Genomic DNA, 23,323 nt, shown 5'->3' with positions numbered 1-23,323 from the left:
GTTTCCGTATTCCTTTTAATCATAAATACATATTATATCATAAATGATACTTTTAGCTTGTCGATTCTTTGTAATGTTCGTGATGAACAATTTCGTGGCTGATTATATTATAAAAGTAATGTTCAAAAACATGCATCTGTAATCATTACATATACATGTAATGATTTTGCGGCGCCCTTTAGACTGGGGTAGAAGCCTTTAAAAATAATGAAAAGATAAAAAAAATCGCAGTCGGATGAAACCCATTAGAAAAGGAGGGGAATATGATAAAAATGTAAGGAAAAATAAATTACGGTCAATCCGAGTTCGGGAAGTGGGAGGGGGGAGCTTTTAAGAGAAAAAAATGGTCTCTCTCGATTTCCGACAAAACTACAAGTCCTACGGAAAAAAGTTCAATGGCAAAGTTGTAGGTAATAAAAGGATCTACAACTTTTGTATTCACAATTTTTTCACATAACCTCAAAATTTAGGTGAAAAATTCAAAAAACCAAGTTTTTGGTTTTTTATTTTTATCTACTTCAAAATTTATTGCTTTTTTACGAAACTTGGTGAAAACTTACTTTATTATGTCTCAAATACACTGTAATTTATTTGATTGAATATATTTATTTTTTCGCCTTATTTTGAATTAATACCAAAAAAACAACCTAATTTTCAATCGAAAAGTCACCCGTTAAAATATCAGCTTTTTTCAAAAACTTGGGGTGCCTTTTATTTATTGAAATCTCTTCTTTCATATGGTGTAAAAAAAATAAACACCACCATAGTAAATGTTCTCAGGAAATGCATACCAACAGTGTGATAATGAGCTTTTTCTAAATCAGGCACACTTCTCGAACTCTATATCTTCTCTTGTATCGGCTTTTCGGTAATATTTCAAAAGAAAAATAATTATCTGTTCTAAGTTTAATATTTTACAGCATGTTCAAAAGCAAAATGATGTCGATATAAACATTTCAGGTAGTTCGAGAAGTGTGCCTGATTTAGTAAAAGCTAATTTTCACACTGTTTGTATGCATTTCCTGAGAAGATTTACTATGGTGGTGTTTATTTTTTTTTACACCATATGAAAGTAGAGATTTCAATGAATAAAAGGCACCCCAATTTTTTGAAAAAAGCTGATATTTTGACGGGTGACTTTTCGATTGAAAATTAGGTTGTTTTTTTGGTATTAATTCAAAATAAGGCGAAAAAATAAATATATTCAATCAAATAAATTACAGTGTATTTGGGACATAATAAAGTAAGTTTTCACCAAATTTCGTAGAAAAGCAATAAATTTTGAAGTAGATAAAAATAAAAAACCAAAAACTTGGTTTTTTGAAATTTTCACCTAAATTTTGAGGTTATGTGAAAAAATTGTGAATACAAAAGTTGTAGATCCTTTTATTACCAACAACTTTGCCATTGAACTTTTTTCCGTAGGACTTGTAGTTTTGTCGGAAATCGAGAGAGACCATTTTTTTCTCTTAAAAGCTCCCCCCTCCCACTTCCCGAACTCGGATTGACCGTAATTTATTTTTCCTTACATTTTTATCATATTCCCCTCCTTTTCTAATGGGTTTCATCCGACTGCGATTTTTTTTTGTTTCAAAAATTATCTACTCTAGTCTACTTGTCTCCAAAAATAGGATAATTCCATATAACATTATTACACAATTTGTAGGTTTTTATTTATTTTCAGCACAGAACAATGCTATCTCCTCTTGGATAGGTATTATTGCACAATCGGCTTTTATTGATCGATTAATATGTAATATGCTGTATTAACATGCAAAGGTTAAGTTTAAAGCTTCATGATAAGCATTATGTATTATGAATTAAATTTCGACGTTATCAAGTGCGTTTCAATTCCATATTGGGTCTATATGAATCTTATTACATAGTTTATAAATGTATAGTAACGATATGTGCCACACTGTATTTTATTTTATAAGTAAGTCATTAGTTTACTATGTAAGTAGGTGTGATGTAAGCAGTGGATACCATTTTCTATCTCGTCGGGTCAGTTACGTACAAGGCGCGAAGGATGAAAATACGAGGTTAATTACATATAGGTAAATATAGGTATGTGTACAAGAAATTGTGCACTTTCTAGAATGTTTTCTACCTACCAATACAAAATAACCATTTTGTATGTTGTTAGATAATTTCCTTAAACATTATCTCCAATTGGTCTTATTCTAAAATCACAACCATAATATTATATACCCACCCAAGTATGTAGGAACTCAATACATACTTAAACAATTTGTTAAAATGTAATAGATGTAATTTATTATTTAATATCCTTTTACGGGAGCCATAACTAAAGCGTGATGTTTGTTAAAAATGTTAATTACATTCACGCTCTAATTATTTAACGTATTTCAAAGGTGTGGATATTTTATGATGGTTTAGACTAGAATCGTGATCTTAGTTGCGTGTTCTTCCAAAACTAGAATTAGGTATAGACACTTACACGTAAACCTTAATAACATTACCCATATATGTATATATATATACCCATATTATATTATAATAATATAAAGGTTAGGAATAAATCGTTTAAACTGTGGTTTAAACATATTCTAGGTATGATATTTTCCCTATTTTATGCTTGCATAGTCTAGCGACTAGGATTCACAAGCAGTTGCACATAGCTGCACTTCAGTGTTATTAATATGTGTAATTCAATGCAATAACAATACGTCCGTACCTATATGTACCTACTCGGCAAATTACTCTTCATAATATTACACAAATCTCATCTGAAAAGGTAAACTCTGCTGCCGAATAAGATAGTCTGTTGTTACTTGTTATGCATGTAAAGGAAGGAAAATACCATACTTACGAAGTTTCCTCACAATAAATGAGAAGGCTATGAGAAATCCTATAGGTAAGCTAAAATAAATTAAATACTATGATAAATTAATAAAATTATATAAAATATATGCGGATAATTCAGCCATTTCCTTCAACATCTAGTAAGAACGCTTTAAATAACTTTATGCTTCCATAATATTAATACTACATTTATATTCAAAGTTCTAATCAAAACTAGTCGTGCACTATAAACTAGCTTGTAATTAAAACGGCTCACATTAATTAGTAAGGTAAGTTCTTTGTTTACATGTATATTTTTTTACTCGTAATTTTTTGGTTGAAGTCTCGATAATGACTATTTTTGGAATGGCAATGTCGACTTCTTTCCACTGCGTACAGTGTTTATTATGAACTTTTAAAAATACATTTTAATTGCATGAATACGTCATGGTACCTATTTAAAACAAACATCTTTTTACAAGTATTCTTGAAATGAGAGCGTTGCTCATGTGTCTAATCGTTTTGTATACCTACATATAAGTAGGTACGTAATTGTTTTAATAATCTATGAACAAATAGAAGAATATATTGGAACTATCAAGTATACGTGACTAAGCCGATATTGATAAGAGTAATGTACTATCGTAGGTACACGAAACTGTCGAAATATTCTTTTACAATATATTATGGCTCAAAATACACATAGGAACATTATTATTTGTCCTGGAGGTTATTGGTGAATCTTCCAGATTTCAAAATGCTAAATATTTGTTTTGATTTCCAAATGTATAATAATCATACACATATCAACAAATAAATGCATTATAAAGTTTATACAATGTAATGAAATCGTATGCATTAAGGGCTTGGTCTAGTAGTGCAAACAAATGCATCCTGTCATCCTATATGTAAATAATACAAATGTACTAAGGGAAAGTTGCTCCACTTAATATGCATAATTTAATATTCGTAATAAGTACCAAAAATGACAATTTGAAACAATTTTCGTGAAAATTACACCGGGTGATTTTTTTTTTATCAGTACACAAAATTTGCGAATACTTTCTATATATATCTTCAACTTCATGTTTATATAACTGATCAACTTTTACAAAGAAATTTGGACGAAATATAAAAAAAATAAGCTTTCCATACAAAATGCAGAACTCTATACATTTTTTTCGACCTAAGTTTCTTAGTGAAAGTTGTTCAGTTTAACTAATAAAACGGATAAACAAATTTTGTATATAATAAAAAAAATGTAATGTTTGTGTTAAATGAAAACAAAAGATATTTATTTCTGACTAGCTTCCGCCCGCGACTCCGTCCGCGCGGATGTCAGTCTTCGCGTCTTCTACAGATTTATTATATTATGTGTAATATATAGATTTATATTGATAAACCTAATAAATCTTTTGCTAGCATTCTGATGCTTTATCGGTTGCACTGGATTTATCTCTTTTTTTTCAATCGCTTGAATGATATAGGATGGGTCCTTGATGGGCATCGAATGCTGAAGTCTCGAATCAATCAATTCTGACAGTAGGCAATTTATGTAAAATCTTGATAATGGTCCATCATTTTATTTTGCCTAAACGTTACATACTTTTTTATATATTCTATTTTTAACGAATGATTCACTCCAGTCCAAACAGCAAATAAGCAGACTTCTGCTTCTGCAACGTTTAGTTGTCCCTGAATTTAGAAAAAATAGTCATGATTCTTATCTATGACAAAAGTGTTATTTTTTGCATTGTATTTCAAATATTTAATTTTTTTTAACCGCATCTTCCGCATTCATGTCTTTTGCCGGAATGAGACATTTAACTTCTACTAGTCCCATTTTCCCTTTTTGATATGGGAGTGTATAAAGTAAATTTTTTAGATATTTCTCGTTATACTTTTAAAAAGTTATTATTGTCATTTTGCTCATTAGGTAAAGTAATTTCGATATCAGTTTTAAGTTTTTTGATACCTGCAATAATAACGTCATAATCGCCTGCACATACTTATCGATTACAACCTGTATACAATCCACCATCCACATTCATAATGTTTTCCTCTCCTCCTCTCCTTAACGCTGTTCACCGATACATTTGAAATGAGTAAATCTGCTACCACTGAAGGACGTTTCATTGCGATCAGCAAATTTTCACCACTGTTGTCGATTATTTGTTTTTCATTTTTAATCAGCAATTGGGAATCATTAGTTTTGTTTTTTGCAGATTGGTGATGTAAAGTTAACGAACAATACGTCGAAAAGGGAAAGCATCAACGAATTATCGTTTTCGTCCTCTTTTTTTATTCTTCGCGTCTCTGTTACTTCTGTTTGTTTAGTTCTCAACACCCACTGAATTTTCTATGTTATTGTGATCTTCCATTACATCTGAGTTTTGATGATGTGATGATAATCCATTCGTTTTAATATTGGTACTTAGAGTTGGTAGACTAAACTAGAAATGGCGGACTAAATTTGTCTGCGCGTCTGTAAGATCAGAATATAAAACCAACATCCTGTATTTAAGTTACAAAATTAATAATCAAACAACATGCCGCTACGTTGAAAATGACTAGAAGAAAAAATTAAAACACCTCGGATCAATTTTGGAGTAAACAAATCATTTTCCCCGTATGGGGATTTCCCCGGATGAACTTGGGAAGTTCAAGTTCTCAATACAAGTTTATGTTATATTTCGTATTTCTCAAACGAAAAATAAACATTTTTGGAACTTCAAAAAAATTATATTATAAGAAAATTTATGAGCTTACTTTAGTTTTAAAGAAATATACATCCCTTTACTGACACCCCGTAAAATAAAGAAATTGTTGCCAATCACCTTTGCAATCTATTTGGTTTCATTAACTTTATGTTCGAAGATAATTTTTTTTCTAGTAGTTACACGCGTATTTTTTTCGTTTATTTTCCATATCGAAATCAAATGTTTAAAAATACGAATATTTGCACAAAACTAAGATAAAAATAATCAATTAACAAAAATATTAAATTTAATGAAGTAGAGCAACTTTCACTTCGGTATGAAGGAAAATCGAGCGTAGAGTACACGTCAGAACGCTCCGGCCCAAGGAGCGCGACTAAAGAAATTCGCTAGGATTTTTCCTAATTATTTTAAATATTTTTTAATATTTAAGGAATTATCAAAATTCAAAAAAAAATTTTTTTAAAGGATTAATACTCATTGGTCTTCAACCAACTCGAATAAATTAATGGAAAAAATAACTTTTAGCAGTATTTATCAATAGATTTTGTAAGGCAAAAAATGGGAAATTTAATGAATTTATAACGTTCTAATTAAGAAAATCATAAGTTTTTCGGCAATTGTGTTCAGCAGTTTTTAATAACGACTATATAAGGATAATAATGCGCTGATCAGATTGTGTAAATTGTAATCGGTTGCAACGTAGTGAGTGCACAAACTTAGCTCGAAATGTCTTTGGGGGAAATAGACTTATCTTGAAGGCCTGATTAAGGTAACATAAAGTAACTTTATAAATGTGAAAAAATTCACGCGCATTGCGTATATAACACTTATTGATAAACAAGAAAAAAAAATTCAGTTTATCATTTCATTAGCCGGGAAAAAATTGTCAAATAACTTGTTGAAAACGCAATTTTGCTAGACTGCAGCCTTAACACGAAATGGTCGTAAAATGTATTCATTTACAACATGGGTCTGCGTCAACGCATTCGTTATTTTGCTCAGCTATAATGAATTGCAATATATTTGTACTAGCGATGGTAATGCCAAATAAAAACAAGCGAATTTCGTATGTATTTTTACTTCCAGGATAAGTGCATTTAATTTAAATTTCTGCATAAGTAATCATACAATTGCATTTAAAACTGAGGCGTGGTAAGGCTGTAATTTAACTTCAAGGATACGTATATGAATTGTACATAAATAATAATGTATAAACGCGGCATGTGCAACCGTCAACAGATGTTGTTATTGCGTCAAAGAGCTTCAGCAGGTGTCCCTTGAACCCGCTGGCCTTTAAAACTTACACTGCACATTGCCTACGTAGTGCCCTATTCAGGTGTGTTTTTTTTAATCCTGAAATTTGAGAAAACATTGCCCTCAGCTGATAAACGAGCCGGTTTAGCCAGTTTTGTGGACATCGCCGAGGGATATGGACGTGAAGGAGGCGCTTTTTGTTTATCTCCTGTGCAAGAGCATACGGAAAGTAATGCGGTTTTCATGTTCTGTGCGTGTTGCGTGTTTGTGACGTGATGATGCAGCTGTATGGTGGTGTGTGTTTGTGTATCAGAAAGTGCACATGTGTGAAGGATGCGACCGTTGGAGTAAACAGATAAGCAAACGTAGTTCCTTGAATAGTAACTCACTTTCACTCTTTATGCGAAGTCACGATCATGAAGGCACGAATGAATGGCTTGCAATGGCATTTTCTCTTTCAAATTATATCTGCATAGATTTATTTAACAGTTGATTCAAGGTTTTTGCTCTTACTGATCGTACCCGACCTAGATTTAGTTCGTATTTTAGGTCTGTCAGCCATATTTGAATCGTCCTTAATGTTTTATTTAAAATTGAATGTAGGCAGGTAATGCTATCTCAAGTCGAACAAAGAAAATGAAAGCGATAGCTTGTAAATGCAATTGGTGACACAAAACAACCGAGAAACATACTATTAAAGTTTTTGTAATTTGTTCATTTAATCAAAAGGGTTATCAGTAGGTGTTTGCATTTAATTATCTAGATGACTAGCATCTCGTCCTGCCTCAGTCCCAGTTGCATTGGGATAAAAACTGAAAAATAAAGCCCTTTGTCTTTCAGGAATAATGTATCCATTGTTGTTTAGGTGTTTGGTTAGGTAGTTTTAATTAAAAACAAATAAACCAAAAAAAATTCTCTTCTTCATTATGTATAAATGCGGTTAGAACATAGATACAAACTGTGTCATGTATCCTATTATTTTTCCTAACCCTTACTCGTCACTAAATACCTATATTGGTAGTAACTAGTAACTCAAGAACCTAAATGTCAAACGAGTCAATCAACTTCCAGGCTTTTGCGTAGAAGTTGGAACCCTACACGTGGACACGTGTCACGATTTATTTCACTCGAATGAGAATCCATACTCTGTAATGAAATTAATTAAATATCAAGTCAGAAATAGGTAGCTATTTATGTTTGTAATGCTGTTTGGATGATGAATGGATATGAAATGTCGTAGGTGTTCAAAAGAAAATATGACTGCTATGGTTTTAGCTTTTGTAATATTGTTTTACTATTGGAGTTGAAAATGACACGATTTTTGGGAAAAACTGAATTTTCCGCCAACGTTGAAATACACAAGATTGCTTTTGTTTACAGTTTCGAAATATTATGAAAACTGAGCCTGCACGTAAATAGATTGTATGAATCTTGCACAATAAATTTATCAAAGAGAATAGCGATACAGTCTGTGTTGTTTTTTTTTCGTATTATTTACGCAAAGGAAAACCTGTTGGTGCGTCACGTAGTAAGCGATACAGTACTCGTATTATTTACAATAAGTTATAAGGTACCTTTGTTGCCAACCGCTAAAAGTATTTAACTCAGAAGCTGAAAAAGTCGAAACTTTGGGTCTATCTAGTGATTAGTGAGGAGAGAGAACGATTCGACATTTCCTAAATGTATTTGCGGGTATTTGAATATTTTAGTTGACTATAAATAAGCATATTTCCTAGAATCGAATCTGACTTAGTATAGTTATAAATTTTTGTATAGTTGTGTTTTTTTTCCTGAATACAAAAAAAAAAACCACATCATTCCTAAGAGTTTCTATCGTGCCTATTGTCCAGTTAGCATTTACTTTCTGCTAGGGATAGTTGGTGTAGTAACTTCTGTGGAATTTCAAGCATTTCTCTCTATGTCTTGCCACTATAAACTATATTCATTTGAGTATTATAAGCTTTTACCTTTCATCTCTCATGTTCCAGAGGGACGACCGTTCACTGCTAGCGCAATTCTTCTTCGCTGACGATGCCCTAAACATGATAGCTGCTGAGCTGGACTCGTTCGACGGCCGCAAGGACCCCGACAGGTGCTCCACGCTCGTCAATCAGCTGCGGCATGCACAGGTGAGGGAATAAATGATAAACAGAGAATCTATACTTTTATAACAATTTTATCTAATGGATAAAGAGTGTCTTTAGTCTATGCTCCATAGTATTTCAAAGGAAAAGTTTTAAATGAAATATGGCGTGGCTGGTCATCCATAAAATGTAGGATTTTTTTAGAAGCTAATAAAATAGACACCCTGTATATTATAAGCTATAGTTTAAGAACAGATTTAAGATATTTTTGAGTTGTGATTTATTACTATGTATTATATTCTAACTGACCATATTATGTTGAAGTATGTGATAAATATATAGGTAGTTATTGCTTTATTGAGACATATCGATGTACTAGCTGTTCGCCCGCGGTTTCGCCTGCGTGGTCAATGTAAATTCCCATGGGAATGAGATGTTTCACACTTTCATTGCGGTAAAAGAGCCTTTACTTAAATTCCAAACTATATATCTAGCCACAAATGATACCATGAAATTGCTCCTAAACCACGTGAGAAAAAAGTGTTGCAAGTTGCATGGAATATTGGAAGTGTGTCTCCGTAGCAATACGTATGACAAATTTTAAAGAGAGATAGCAAGACTGGTATATTCTATAAAATACTTATAAAAATTAACTTTAAAGGTAAAAGACCTTTAAGTGTGTTTGCAACGTAAATAGATATCCTGTACATTACATGCTTTAGTTTAATAACAGGCCTAAAAGTTGTGAAATATTACCTCATTTCTTTACATATTATGTTGAGATATCTATAATTTACTATTGACTAATCACTAAAGAAATGAATGTAGGTGATATAATAGTCGTTAGCCGTAGCCGATGTAAAATGGGCCAATTCATTAACATACTATTACCTAGGTATTACCACAGAATACTTAAAATGTAGTAGCTAACGTATTACTCAAAATCTATACTAATATTATAAAGCTGAAGAGTTTGTTTGTTTGTTTGAACGCGCTAATCTCGGGAACTACTGGTCCGATTTGAAAAATTCTTTCGGTGTTAGATAGCTCATTTATCGAGGAAGGCTATAGTGAGTATAGGCTATCACGCTACGACCATCACGCTACGACCAACAGGAGAGGAGCCACGGGGGTGAAACCGCGCGGAGCGGCTAGTTATGAATATTTAGGTAGGTATATTAGTTTACTTTAGATAGATATCTTATAGCGGCAGTACACATGGGGCCAAGGCGTTGGGCCAACGTGTTGGGAAAAAATGAAGGATATCAAGATTCCTGTTCACACATTGGCGTACTGATCATTCTGCATTGGCGCTTCAAAGATGGACGTAGTCCGTAGAAGTTCTTGCAGCCGCGGCAATTTATTTATATACAGTGCGTTTAATTATTACGTACATGTGCATCAATAACAATGAGTGTACTCTGCCGTCTGCGATGATACCATTTTCCAATCTCTATTGTCCTTTTTTATTTCTTTATAAATAAAACATTATTATGTTTAGATTTTTTCAAATGTTTAAAATGTGTACATTTTACACTTAATTTAATTTTAATTAAGTACCTATAAAACGAAACTTTAAAGATTATTATATAATATTATTATATTAAATGATAATATTATTTATGTAATAAAGCACAATTTGATCAAAACCATGCTCATTGCATATTGTTATTTAAAATTTAAGAACAAGTAACTTTTTAATACTATTTTACTCATTTTATAAATATATTCATTTTTTTATCGCATTGTATGAAAGTGAGATAAGAAAAACATCTAGAATAATATAATAAATAGAAAATAGAACATCTAATTTATTGAGTCATATGGTTTTATTTTTGTGTAGTTCATGCCGTGGATTCCAAATTATTCCTTCATGTCGATACAATTCTACGAATTGTAAAACCTCGGCGCCGCCATCGCTATCGGAATAAATTTCATTGACGCGCAACGATACTGTCTCCGCTGACGAGTAACAACAAACTGAAGTCTGAACAAGACACCAACGTGTGAACGCTGTTTGTGGAGCGCGCCAAGATCCTTTGATGTGTGCACAAAAAACCGACAACATTCGGTTGGCCTGCCAATATTGGCGCCAACTAGGCTAATGAAGCCAACATACCGCCAAGTAGCTCTCTACACGTTGGCCCAACCCGTTGGCCCAACACGTTGGCCCAATGTGTACTGCCACCATTAGATAGATATCAACATTTTAAATTCATCACCTCGATTCTTGTTTTTAAAGTTTCCCCTAAACTTAGTGTTTCTCTTGTTGTTTATCTTCTACGAGTGTTATCTAAATTCTAAGCCTATAATTCAGTTTTCCATAATTAAAACAATGTGAGTAGGTAAACAAGGGTACAAAATCAAAATGCTTGTTGACTCGAGTGCGGACAAAATTAAGTAAATTTATTTTATTTAATATCATCATAACGAAACAGCTGCGGCCATATCATGTCAATAAATATACTTTTTTTTTGCCGAAAACGTGACAAGCTCATAATCTAGGGCACGTGATTCATAATATTACCACTAAATGGGCGTGAAGTTAAATATATTGTCATTCTAATTGTTTTATAATTGGAGGGTAATGTTGGCCTTTGTTCTCTAAACTGTAGGGCGATTACAAGAAAGATAAACCTTTCAATATAAGTACAGTGTTTTGTGCTCTTATGTTACATTGTTTAATTTATATACATATTAATATTTATATATAATGCACAATACAAAGTTTTGATTTGGTTCGATTTTGTATACATATTAAATATTGTATTATGTGGTTAAATTGAACAGTTAAATCCATTTATGTGGGTTAGGAATGTAATATGCAGGTTAAAATGATGCGTTGTACGGGTAGAAAACAAAAAATCCTGTATTACTCAGGAATAACAGTATGGCTTTCTGTGGTGGAAATGTAATTAAATCCGCGAATAAAAAAAAAACTTACCGTCATATAAGGTCGAAAATGAACAATTGCAGTTATCTCAGATAAATTAGTAAATAGACATATCAGTAGATAGGTATTATATTTATATCTTTCTGTAGTTTAAGGGTTTCCAGCTTTTATCAAAGCTCTCATGCTCTCGTTGCTTTGAAGTGCTCTTGACCTGGCCTTTTTGGATAACGTCGCCCATTTTAGAGTCATTCGTCTAGGTCACACTTTTCTAAATGGACATATGTATTTTGATATGAATGTAACTTGCTATGTGGTTTTCAGAAAAACGGGAAACTTTTTAGTGTTAGTAATTATAACATTTTGAATTTTTCGTCACCAAATCTACCATAATATAGTATGAGTGTATGACTAGCTTTCCGCCCGCGGCTTCGCCCGCGTTTTCAAAGAAAAACCCGTTCCCGTGGGATTTCCGGGATAAAACCTATCCTATGTGTTAATCCAAGTTACCCTCTATATGTGTGCTTAATTTCATTGTAATCGGTTCAGTAGTATTTGAAAGAAAGAAAGAAAGAAAGAAACATTTATTTATCAGAGACAGCACAACACACACATACATAGACATAAAACATAAAACCGTACAAGTAAAATAAGAAAACATCGCAATAAGAAATTGTTACAATAAAAGAAGCAAATACTTAAATTAATAACATGAAAAACACGTACAAAAAAAATAGAATGATAACTACATTTATTAAGGTGTGTCATACGACCCTGACAAAAAGGAGACAGCTCAGCATATGCTGCAACGTCCAGGAACATTGGCAGCGCTGTTTTTCAGTGCCCCCTTTATAATAAAGGCTTCGAGTTGGGACGAAAGGAGTTACTTATGACTACATATTATATACATAAATATATAAAAATAAATAAATAAAGGAGTTATAATAAACTTATAGATCATACGACGATATAACGCGACTAACGGCCAAGGTAAATATTAAATACATAGTTATAAATAATAATTAATAAATACGTGAAATATTTGCGTGAAAGAGTAACAAACATGAAACATCCATACATACAAACTTTCGCCTTTATAATAGTATTAGGATTAGGATTAATGATTATGGCTGGCGGTTAGTAAGCACTTTACTAGTCTATGTACTAACTTTATTTATTTTATAATCCTTTCAATAATAATCTATGAAATATATCAAATGTCTGCAAAAACATTTAAATCCGTTATGTACCTTCAATCATTATCACTTACAAATTGTAATAATATATGCGTTTCCAATATTTGCATAGATTTAGACGAAATTAGCGCCTAATACCTACCTATTCCGTGTTAACAAAAAATTCGTGGACGAATCTTCTTCTTTCTTTCTTCTTTTTCAGCCCGGTTTAACCCAAAGTTGGGTATAGGCCTCTTCATGTGCACGCCATTCCTTTCTGTTGGTCGCCACTCGCATCCACTTCTTTCCCAAGATCTTCACTATGTCGTCAGCCCATCTAGTAGGCTGACGGCCAACTTTTCTTTGTCCGGTCCAAGGACGCCATTCTAGGATTTTGTTGGTCCACCTGTTGTCACTTAATCTGCAGATATGTCCCGCCCACCTCCATTTCTGCCGAGACACTTTGAGTGCTATGTCTATAACTCCAGTTTTCTTCCTTATTGTCGTATTTGGAACTCTGTCTATCAATGAAATCCCGAGAATAGCGCGTTCCATCGACCTTTGCGCTACTTGGAGTTTATTCACTAGGTGTTTGGTTAGTGTCCAGGTTTCAGAGGCGTACGTCATTACTGGAAGAATACATTGCTCAAACGTTCGCCTCTTCAGGAAGGTTGGTATTTGTTTGTCTTTGAATACATCTGATAGTTTGCCAAATGCTGCCCAGCCAAGTTGAATGCGGCGGTCTACTTCCCTCGTTTGTGCATTCCTATCCAGCGTAACCATTTGACCCAAATAAACATACTCTTCTACTCTGTCGATGTTCTGACCATGTATTGTGATCGCAGGTGTAATGTTTTTGCTGTTACACATAAATTTAGTTTTGAGCATGTTCATTCTTAATCCAATAGCTAGTGAGGCATCATGTAGTTCTTCGAGCATAACTTTTATATCGTCCGGGGTTTTAGCAAACAGAACGAGGTCGTCAGCAAATCTCAAATGCGACAACATTGACCCGTTGATGCTAACGCCTTTTTCAGACCACTCCAACAGTTTAAAAACGTCTTCTAGAGCAGCTGTAAATAGCTTGGGAGAAATTGTATCGCCTTGTCTTACACCGCGACCAACTGGTATTCGGCGAGATACTTCGTGCAGCTTTACTTGGAGGGTTGCACCTTTATAAATCTCCTTGAGAACTTCCACATATCTTGTGTCTACCATGCATCTTTGCAGTGAATGAAACACAGCCCAGTGTTCTATAGTGTCGAACGCTTTTTCATAATCTACGAAAGCAACACATAGATCCTGATTGTACTCCACACACTTTTCAATCAACTGCCGCACTACAAATATGTGGTCGATAGTGGAGAAACCACGACGGAAACCTGCCTGTTCTATTGGCTGTGCAGTATCAAGTTTGTTGGCTAGACGGTTCGTCAGAACTTTAGTAAATAGCTTGTAGGTATGGAGCAATATGGATATTGGCCTATAATTATTGAGTTGGGTTTTTTCCCCTTTCTTATATATAAGCGTAACCAATGCGTTTTTCCAAGGTTTCGGTGTAATACCTTCCATTAAAACCTGATTGAAAAGCCTTTGAAGTTCTAGCAAAGCCGTTTTGCCTCCTAACTTTAAAAGTTCCACAGGTACACCATCTTCACCTGGAGCCTTTTCATTTTTCATACTTTTAAGCGCCGATTTAATCTCATACAAGCTTATGTCTGGTAGATCTTCTGTAAAGTGACGTATCAGTTTAGCGCGTGGGCATTGAAGCTTCAGTGGCTCCACTGTTCTGGAGGTGTACAGTTTTTCGTAGAATTGTTCTACCACATGCATAATTTCATCGAGGTCATTTGTTTCTCTTCCGTTAGCATCTTTGATTCTGTGTATTTGTTTATTACCCTCTACCAATTTCTTCCGAAAAACCTTTGGGCCTCTATACTTTTCAATAGTATTGACAATAGTTTTGTACCGATGCTGCCTTACATCACGCCTTACCGCTTGCTTTGCTTGCTTATTAATATCAGAAAGCACTACATTACTTGCTTCCGGTTTGCTATGAAGAGCACGTCTCGTTTCGAGCAGAACTTTTGTTCGGTCCGACAAAATAGTTTTATTTTGACGTGTTGTCTTGCCAAATTCCTCAGCTGCCTTTCTTATGCTCTGCGTGAGTCGTTCATCCACAGCATCCACAGTAGCAGGTATTTGGCTTGTGGTCAGAAGCTCATTGATGCGTTGCTCGTAATGATCTTTCTTAACTTCAATAGCTGCATAATCCAGTTTGGCGTTATGTTTCCGAATTAACCTCATTCGTTCTGTTTTGGCGTTTATTCTGAACGTTGCACGTACTATCCTATGGTCGCTTCCGATGTTTATACAATTTAAGACACTAACGTCACTAACAACTTGTTTCTTATTGCTCAGTATGTAGTCGATTTGGTTTTTCGTGGACGAATAGTTTTTATAATATGTATGTGCAATAAGGCCTATATAGCATAAACTATCGCACCTTGAATGTTTGTGTGTGATTGTGTGATTCATACTGGAGGTCGTGGTAATATAACAATGGTGAGCATAGCTCGTGGTTTTGTGCATTTATTTAATGTTTATTATTTAGGTATTAAGGTTAACTATTGTACTATTGAGCGTCGTTTGTTTTGATTATGCGGAACGTAGCGGTATCGATTGAAATAGGTAGAAGAATTTTCTTAAATACAATCCATACTAATATTATAAATGCGAAAGTAACTCTGTCTGTCTGTCTGTTACTCAATCACGCCTAAACTACTGAACCAATTTGCATGAAATTTGGAATGGAGATATTTTGATACCTGAGAGAGGACATAGGCTACCTTTTATTGCGAAATATGTACCACGGGCGAAGCGGGGGCGGACCACTAGTATAGAATAAAGATGTTATTTCAAAGAAAATAAACTTTTACCGACTTTTTTGTGAATTGTAAAAGACACCGTTTACGATCAAATTTAGGGTAAGTGGGTCTAGAGAGAATACTGCAATTGATATCTAAGTTAAAGCTACCTTTTATTGCGAAATATGTACCACGGGCGAAGCGGGGGCGGACCACTAGTATAGAATAAAGATGTTATTTCAAAGAAAATAAACTTTTACCGACTTTTTTGTGAATTGTAAAAGACACCGTTTACGATCAAATTTAGGGTAAGTGGGTCTAGAGAGAATACTGCAATTGATATCTAAGTTAAAGAGCAAACAGTCAGTACGAAAATATTTTAGTAAATAGTAAATACTAAATAGTATAAAAACTTTTAAATTGTATTTAAATAAGATTACTTATAATATTGTGTGAATCGAGATAACATCACCTATCTGTATGCATACAAATAATAAAATTCTGAATATAACTCATTTTAAACGGCAATTGAGTAAACAACATTATCGACTGATGCTTCATTAGCGAAATTTCACCACAAAGCAGATTCGAAACTCGATGTCCGAAACTCCGAACTAATGACTCATTATAAACTTTTGAGCTTATCCGATACATATATTTGAGCATATATCATATTATGTAATTAACTCTCGAATCTCGATAGGTATGTACATTCCTCCGGCTTCGTTCACGTGAACTATTTGGTTTTGTTGTTCCGGATTATCATTTATGATCAATGCAAATTAAGTGATGAATCTCTGATCAGATGAAAAACCTACATAATAATAATTCCTATGCGTTCGCATAATTGTGAAAAGTGAATTGTGTGTACATTTAAATAATTAAACTAATCAACTTTCTTTTTTTAAATATTTGCACACCCAATCAATGGGTAGAATGTATTAGCCACTTATTATTGTAATCAAAACATCTAAAATTTGTAACTACATTCTTGCAAATAAATGTAATTTGAATTTGAATTTATGATATGTGCGTGCGCTTGTAATTAATCACACAAATAAGAGTGTATTTTTACAATTAACGAAGTCAATTAATTATGTAAGAAAAGTTTAGTATTTATGTAAGTATATTATTTGTATAACGTTATTTTTCAAAAGTCACATGCTATACTTTCATAATATCGAAAATTTTAGCAATCACACAATAAAAAAGGCATTATTCGAAACAGGTTTCTTTCCATTTTTCCATTAGAGTACCTTGCCCTCGATGTTGTTTATTTGCGTTGTGTTTAAAACGTTTATATATAACAGGATTTCCTCGTGGATATGAATATTTATTTTGTTCGATCGTTTAAATCGTTCTCAAGTAAGCCATACTATAAAAATAAAGGCGTAATCTGTCCGTTTTAAAAACATGCTCAATTCTTATGTATAATGTAAAAATAATTACGTGAATGATGACGTCATATTTTGAGCCAAAAATGATGGATTGGATGACCAACGTGACGTCAGGTTACGGTCGACGTACAGATTAATCAAAATGAGTCGTTGTGTATTTGATGGTAAATTCTGTAAAATATGTAGAAGGTAAATAAACTCGTGAAGAATCGCGTATTATAGGTACGATAGTGAATAGAAATTTCTATTTGTTTTGGGCTTTATTTCTGTTTAGTGTTTACCAATGTAACAATAATGTTTTAATTAGCATATTATATCTATTATTAATTATTTATTTTTATACATGTGTTGGTCTCATATTATGTAGGTTATAGGTACATAGTACATACATATTATATTATATTGCTTGCCATGATGTACCTAGTAGATATTCGAGGAGTAGCTAAAATTTTACATAAAATGTGAATTTTGTGGTAGGTTTATCTTAATTGTTTAGGTTATATTTTATTTACATATTAGGTCGAATTGTGTTTGAACAGATGTAAATATTTCAAACTAATTTAATTATAAGTACAATATGGGGGTTTTCAAGGGGAGAGTGAACGGGTAAAATGAGGGAAGCGCGCTGCGCGTACCTACTATCTTAGACCACATCTTAGCTTTCCATCAGGCGAGCCGCGAGATAGTGGTCAAGCGCTTCCTTATCTACAACAAAAAAAAAAAAACTAATTATCATTGTTATCTAAATTTGTAAGACGTTTGTGGGCTGTGGCTTAGTGGTTAAATTCTCTTAACTAACAACGTCCGAAACAGTAATCAACTAACCGAAATATATTTTGTATAGGTACATTCTAATATCTAGATAGTTGGATAATAAGGCTTGTCTTATTAATTTAGGTAATTAGGTACATGTGTTCTGCGTTAAAAATATTAAGAAATAAATCCTATTACTCAGAAATAAATGTTTTCCAAACAAAATATAGGTACCTAAACAATGCTTTCAAATCAAGTTTATCTTAAAATTTTATGCGCACTATCAGACAGACAGATGGGTGTAGGTATGTGTTGTATAATTAATAATTATACTTAAAATAAGTTTAATTTTGATGCCATTTAAATGTCTCCGTCTGTTTTTTATATACAATTTCGTATAAGGAAAAATCCCTGAGGAAAAGAAAGGAAAATTTATTTATATTTTAGCGACAAAATTCATCTGTTTCCTCAATATGTAAATAGTATACGGATCATTCACATCGTCTATAACGTATCGATAATAATATTATACTCTCAAATCATGTAGGTAGTTGAATGCTTTTATTAAAACTTATTTTTATCTTTGTCTAAAACATAATAAATTATATACTAAAACCTTCCTCTTGAATCACTCTATCTATTAAAAAAACCGCATCAAAATCCGTTGCGTAGTTTTAAAGATTTAAACATACATAGGGACAGAGAAAGCGATTTTGTTTTATACTATGTAGTGATTAGATCTTTATTTTGTCCATATTATATTATAATGAATTGCCAAAGCTGTTGCTAAGAGTTATAGGGAAAGGTTATTGTAGTTCGTTACTACAAGAACTATTGTAGGTATAACACAAAAGTAATGAACAGTGAATTAATTTTTCACCTTACGCCGATGTGAATGTAGCGAAATGGCCAAGCCACACATTTTGACTAAGGTGTAGAGTTTGTGAAGTTAGGCCTTGTGAGTTAGGGCGTGTAGTGTTAGAAGCTTGGCTCTACATGAGATTTGATAACTTTTTGACAGTGCGAGTCATATGGGCTCGTCTTGGCAACATTTTACATGAAAATGTTTTTGGTGGGATAACTCTTACCAAAAACAAATAATAAACGAAGAATGTTAGTGCGCGACTATGTTTCCAATAATTTTCCTGCGCTCCTAAATTGCCCTTTAGTATGTATTTTATATTTAATTGAAATTAACATGAACAACACGGCAATCAATGCGTTCAGGTTCAATCGTTTACTGCTTTTAATTATATTAATTAATGCGTTACAAGGAACACACTCATCGATGTAATTACTATGATAAACGTGATACCGAAACTGACTCATAAGCTGTCCACTGTTAAGCGTAGTGTACACTGCTGTAATTAATGTTTTTGTTTGGTGAATTAAATGCAGATACAGTGGTGAGATGGTGATATGCAATTTTAAAGGTGTATTTGAGGTTCGTTTGTTTTCTGTTACGTCGTTTCATATCTGTATATAATTTATTTAACAAATATCTTGTGTGTTGTTTATTATTGTCTATTGTCTAATATGTGCCAAAGTCTCTTATGCTTGTTGGGTAGAGGTTGCGAAAGCTATGGAAGGGATTTAAATTACAGCTGGAAGAATAACTATTAACGTGTCTGAGAAACGTATATGCAATATTAATATAATCTACCTATCCGGTGTATAAAGTTGTAAGCGACTCATGCGCAGTGTAAGATCGACACTCGATAGTGTGCACTCAACCTTATCGCTTGTGACGCGATTGCAAGCGGTGTGCACGCGACCGCGTCTGCGTTTTGCGATTGCGTTGCTACGGTGACAACTGACAAGTGCATTTGTATGTATATACATGTGTATATGTATGTGTGTAGTTGTGGGTTATAGATACTAGGTAGCGTGATGGTGAAATAAATGTAGTAGTAGTATATGATTGGAATTACGTCATGTTATTTGACCAGTCTTTAAAATAGCCAATGAGAGCCTTTTATGCATCACATATATATCAAATTGGTGAAAATATAGCTAAAAAATATCTGTCTAATGCATTAGTAGCAATATATAAGTTCGGTCGTTTGAAGCTTGAGTGTATTAGTCGCAGTGACAGATCGACCTTATCACGTGTGCACGCGACCGATTGCGTCGCTAGTGACAAATGCGTTTGTATGTGTGTGTGTGTGTGTGTGTGTGTGTGTGTAGTTGTGGTTATAGGTATGTACCTTAATAGGCACTAGGTAGCGAGATGGTGAAATAAATGCGTAGTATTTGATTGAATGGACTTTCATGTTATTTTAGATTTTTTTTTAGTTTTAATAAACAGTTTACAAACAATAAGCTATAAAATAGTACTAAAACTAAACAAATATAATATATTCGTACCAATTTGAATATTTTATCATTCAGACTAAAGCATCTTGCGAATTGGAAATTTTGGAATTGACACAGAAGTGTCACATATTAGTCAGTTCAATAAAGAAACGAATCTTCAATGGCGGCCAAAGCTGACTTTGACAGATGGTAGGATCAGCAAAAAAGAAAATAAAAATAACGTAAATTGATAATTATTTTATTAATTATTTCAAATTGTTTGTTGGCAAACTTTTTTGTTATTGTATTTGTGTATTTATATGAATTATCATATTTACGTATACAGAATGTAATAAAATCCCCATAATACTTGTAATATAATAATTGCCCATAAAACTGAACAACTTTTCCCAAAGAACATATTTTGTCAAATTCCAATAAAACATTATTTACTTTCGCAAATGCATAATTGTCATTGTAAATTTATGATAAAAACTATTATAGGGAAAATCAAATACATTTTAGTAATTTTATTTTTCCATTTTTTTTTTGCATACCGTACGGCCGTGTGTGAGCGAGAGGGAATGATAAGCGCCGCCATTGAAGATTCGTTTCTTTAAAGAACTGATTAATACCTTTGTTAATGATTATAATTTATAACCATACAAGACAACAACCACTCAGTACCAGTAATTACAATAATGAAGTCGTCAATGTCCCTTCTACAATTTCACCTAGCCACATAGAGCTTTGCCACTAATATACAGTAACACAGTAAAATTGAAACCGAAGACGTCGCGGTCAGCGAACCGGACCGGTGTCCACTGTATGGACAATGCGTGTCACGTGACGCGGTAACCTGACACGATATAATAGGCGATCCAAATGAGATGAGGAGAGAGTAGCGTGTAAAATGTCATTTGGATAAATTATATTCAACGAAAAAGTTACCAGCTTTCCAGCCTTCCAGGGTAGAGAGATAACGCTCCAGATTCTAAAATGGGACCGAATTGTAACAAACGCTATCACTACATAGCATAAAACAAAGTCGCTTTCTGCCGCCTGTTTGTCTGTACCTATGCTTAAATCTACATAATTACGCTGAGTTTTGATGTATGGGTGTTTGTTGATCCGCAATTATTATATTATGTACTTATATATATGTTTTTGTCGGTCTGTTAGTCTCCAAAAATAAGTTTAATTAAACCCATAGATAGGAATGTACGCACATGCCTTTTCATGAACATTTCTATACTAAGCTGTGAAATGTGAACGAGTTTTGTTGCGTGTTAATAATTATTATCACTCAGAAAAACATCTGCTCGATTATCTCAAGACTTTTTGATTCTAGGTTAATGAATTCAATTATAATGACACTTAAACCAAGTTCAAGTTATACCACCTGTCTGTCCTGTCCCTTATGAGTGTACTGGATGTTTAAAGATGATCGCGTCTTAGCTTTATCAGGAAATGTGATTATATTGATACTTAAATACGACTTATATCGTTTACTTATCCAGTCATATATTCATTCTGTTAGACTTCTTCCAGAAGCACTTGTCATAACATAGTTTTAACGACCACCGATTCGGAAAGCAGTTTCTACGGAGAAGAACCGACAAGAAACTTCGTAGTTGCTCTTTAGTTCTTTACAATAAACTGATTCTTGAAACGTTTCATTTACGTACCCGTTCATGCATCAACCATTTACGAACTCATTTTATAATAGTTCCTATTACGTTCCAGGATCGTGTGCTAAACATCACAAGCCAAATCATGGACCAAGTGCTTGGCGACGAGCGGGTGGCGCGCGGCTTCCGCGTCAAGTTCCCGGAGGACGTGCTGCAGGACAATCTCGCTGGCCAGCTGTGGTTCGGTGCTGAGGTCAGTTTTGTGTATCTATTTTTGATGAAAACTTAACAATGGAAGTGATTTTTAAACATATGCTATTTGTAATTAAATGGTTAAAATAGTCGTATTCGTTATTGGATCGTGAATGAGCTTAAAGTGTGGTTAAGACATGAGTTTTCATAGCTTTATGGAAAAATTGTTTATCATAAGAGATGAGTTCCAAAAACGCTTATATTTGTAGACATAATGTATTTGTATTTCTGATTTCACGAATGTATATTAATTGAAGTATTAAATACTGTTTTTACTTGTGTTATTTACGATAAGAAGACCATGTTTGTAAATACATATAAATAAAATGATTTCTCGTCACCAAAAAAACAACTTAAATTTCCAGTGCCTAGCCGCGGGCTCGTCAATACTGAACCGTGAAGAGGAATCAGCGGCGATGCGCCCGCTAGCCAAAGCGCTCACGCGCAGCCTCGAGACGGTGCGATCGTTGCTCCGGGAACAATGCCTCAGGCCGCGGGGACTCGCGCTACAGGACCACGACGATATGCTGCACGAGAGCTTGAGGATATTCGATAGGTTAGTAGTCGAAAAAAAAAGACGTGTGGCACTCGGGGACTGCCGCGGTAAAGCTATTGCATGCTGTGCCTTCAAGCCACAACTCCGCGCCCATCGGAGTGGGGAGCGTGAGGTTTTTCGTTATTAAATTTCTGGTTTCGGTCCCCGCGCTAAAGGCCCGCGATAGAAGCTATGCAATAGCTTAAAAAAAGATTTTATAAAGTCGCTCAACGCTTGTCAAAAAATATATTAATACAACCATCAAGCATGCATATTCCGTAGTCAATAGAATATAGATCATAATATTAAGATCTTAACGTATTAAATATTTGACATTTCCTTCATTTTTAATGTTCTGTTTATTTATTTATAATTTATATACCCTACACGAATGTAGGGTGTAAAAAATTGAGTTAGACTCATTTGAGTGTTCCCCTCCACGGAAATCTTTAGTAAAAGGCGAAAGATTTATACGTTTTGAAGGGAAACCAGAGTGCCGAAGCTAAATATGCGTTAGAATAAGTAGTTTTACGAAAAGAATAACATAAGCGCGAGTTACAAACAGCATGAACAACGGTGGTGCCATCTAGTGGCCGTATTAGTAAACCTAGTTTGCCTGACCTACTCATATGGGTTGTTTGTTACATACCCAGATAATGTTATTT

At 33.7% G+C, this 23,323-nt stretch overlaps 1 protein-coding gene and 1 non-coding gene across 3 annotated transcripts in view; one reads left to right on the top strand and one right to left on the bottom strand.

Moving 5' to 3' along the window:
* The window catches only part of LOC149898233 (lateral signaling target protein 2 homolog), a 48,756-nt gene that overhangs the window by 15,362 nt on the left and 10,071 nt on the right, over nt 1-23,323 (top strand). The window contains exons 1-4 of one of the 2 annotated variants that reach the window (XM_090115318.1): nt 6,937-7,008; nt 8,768-8,908; nt 21,987-22,124; nt 22,489-22,679. In XM_090115318.1, coding sequence (XP_089971444.1) covers nt 6,955-7,008; nt 8,768-8,908; nt 21,987-22,124; nt 22,489-22,679 — 524 coding nt within the window. In that variant the 5' untranslated portion in view covers nt 6,937-6,954. Of the gene's footprint in view, nt 1-6,936; nt 7,009-8,767; nt 8,909-21,986; nt 22,125-22,488; nt 22,680-23,323 lie in introns of those variants that run through there. The other variant, XM_090115319.1, reaches the window with a different exon arrangement.
* LOC149898234 (U5 spliceosomal RNA) lies at nt 23,039-23,155 on the bottom strand. The gene has a single exon (XR_016458105.1). It is a non-coding gene; the product is annotated as a U5 spliceosomal RNA (small nuclear RNA).

Source organism: Colias eurytheme, chromosome 23 (genome assembly GCF_061535395.1).
Source record: "Colias eurytheme isolate Ceu_HAF_F1 chromosome 23, ilColEury1 Martin Lab GWU primary, whole genome shotgun sequence".
NCBI classification, from domain to species: Eukaryota; Metazoa; Arthropoda; class Insecta; order Lepidoptera; family Pieridae; genus Colias; species Colias eurytheme.
The sequence above is the reverse complement of the archived record's forward strand: the minus strand, read 5'-3'. Positions and strand labels throughout refer to the sequence as shown.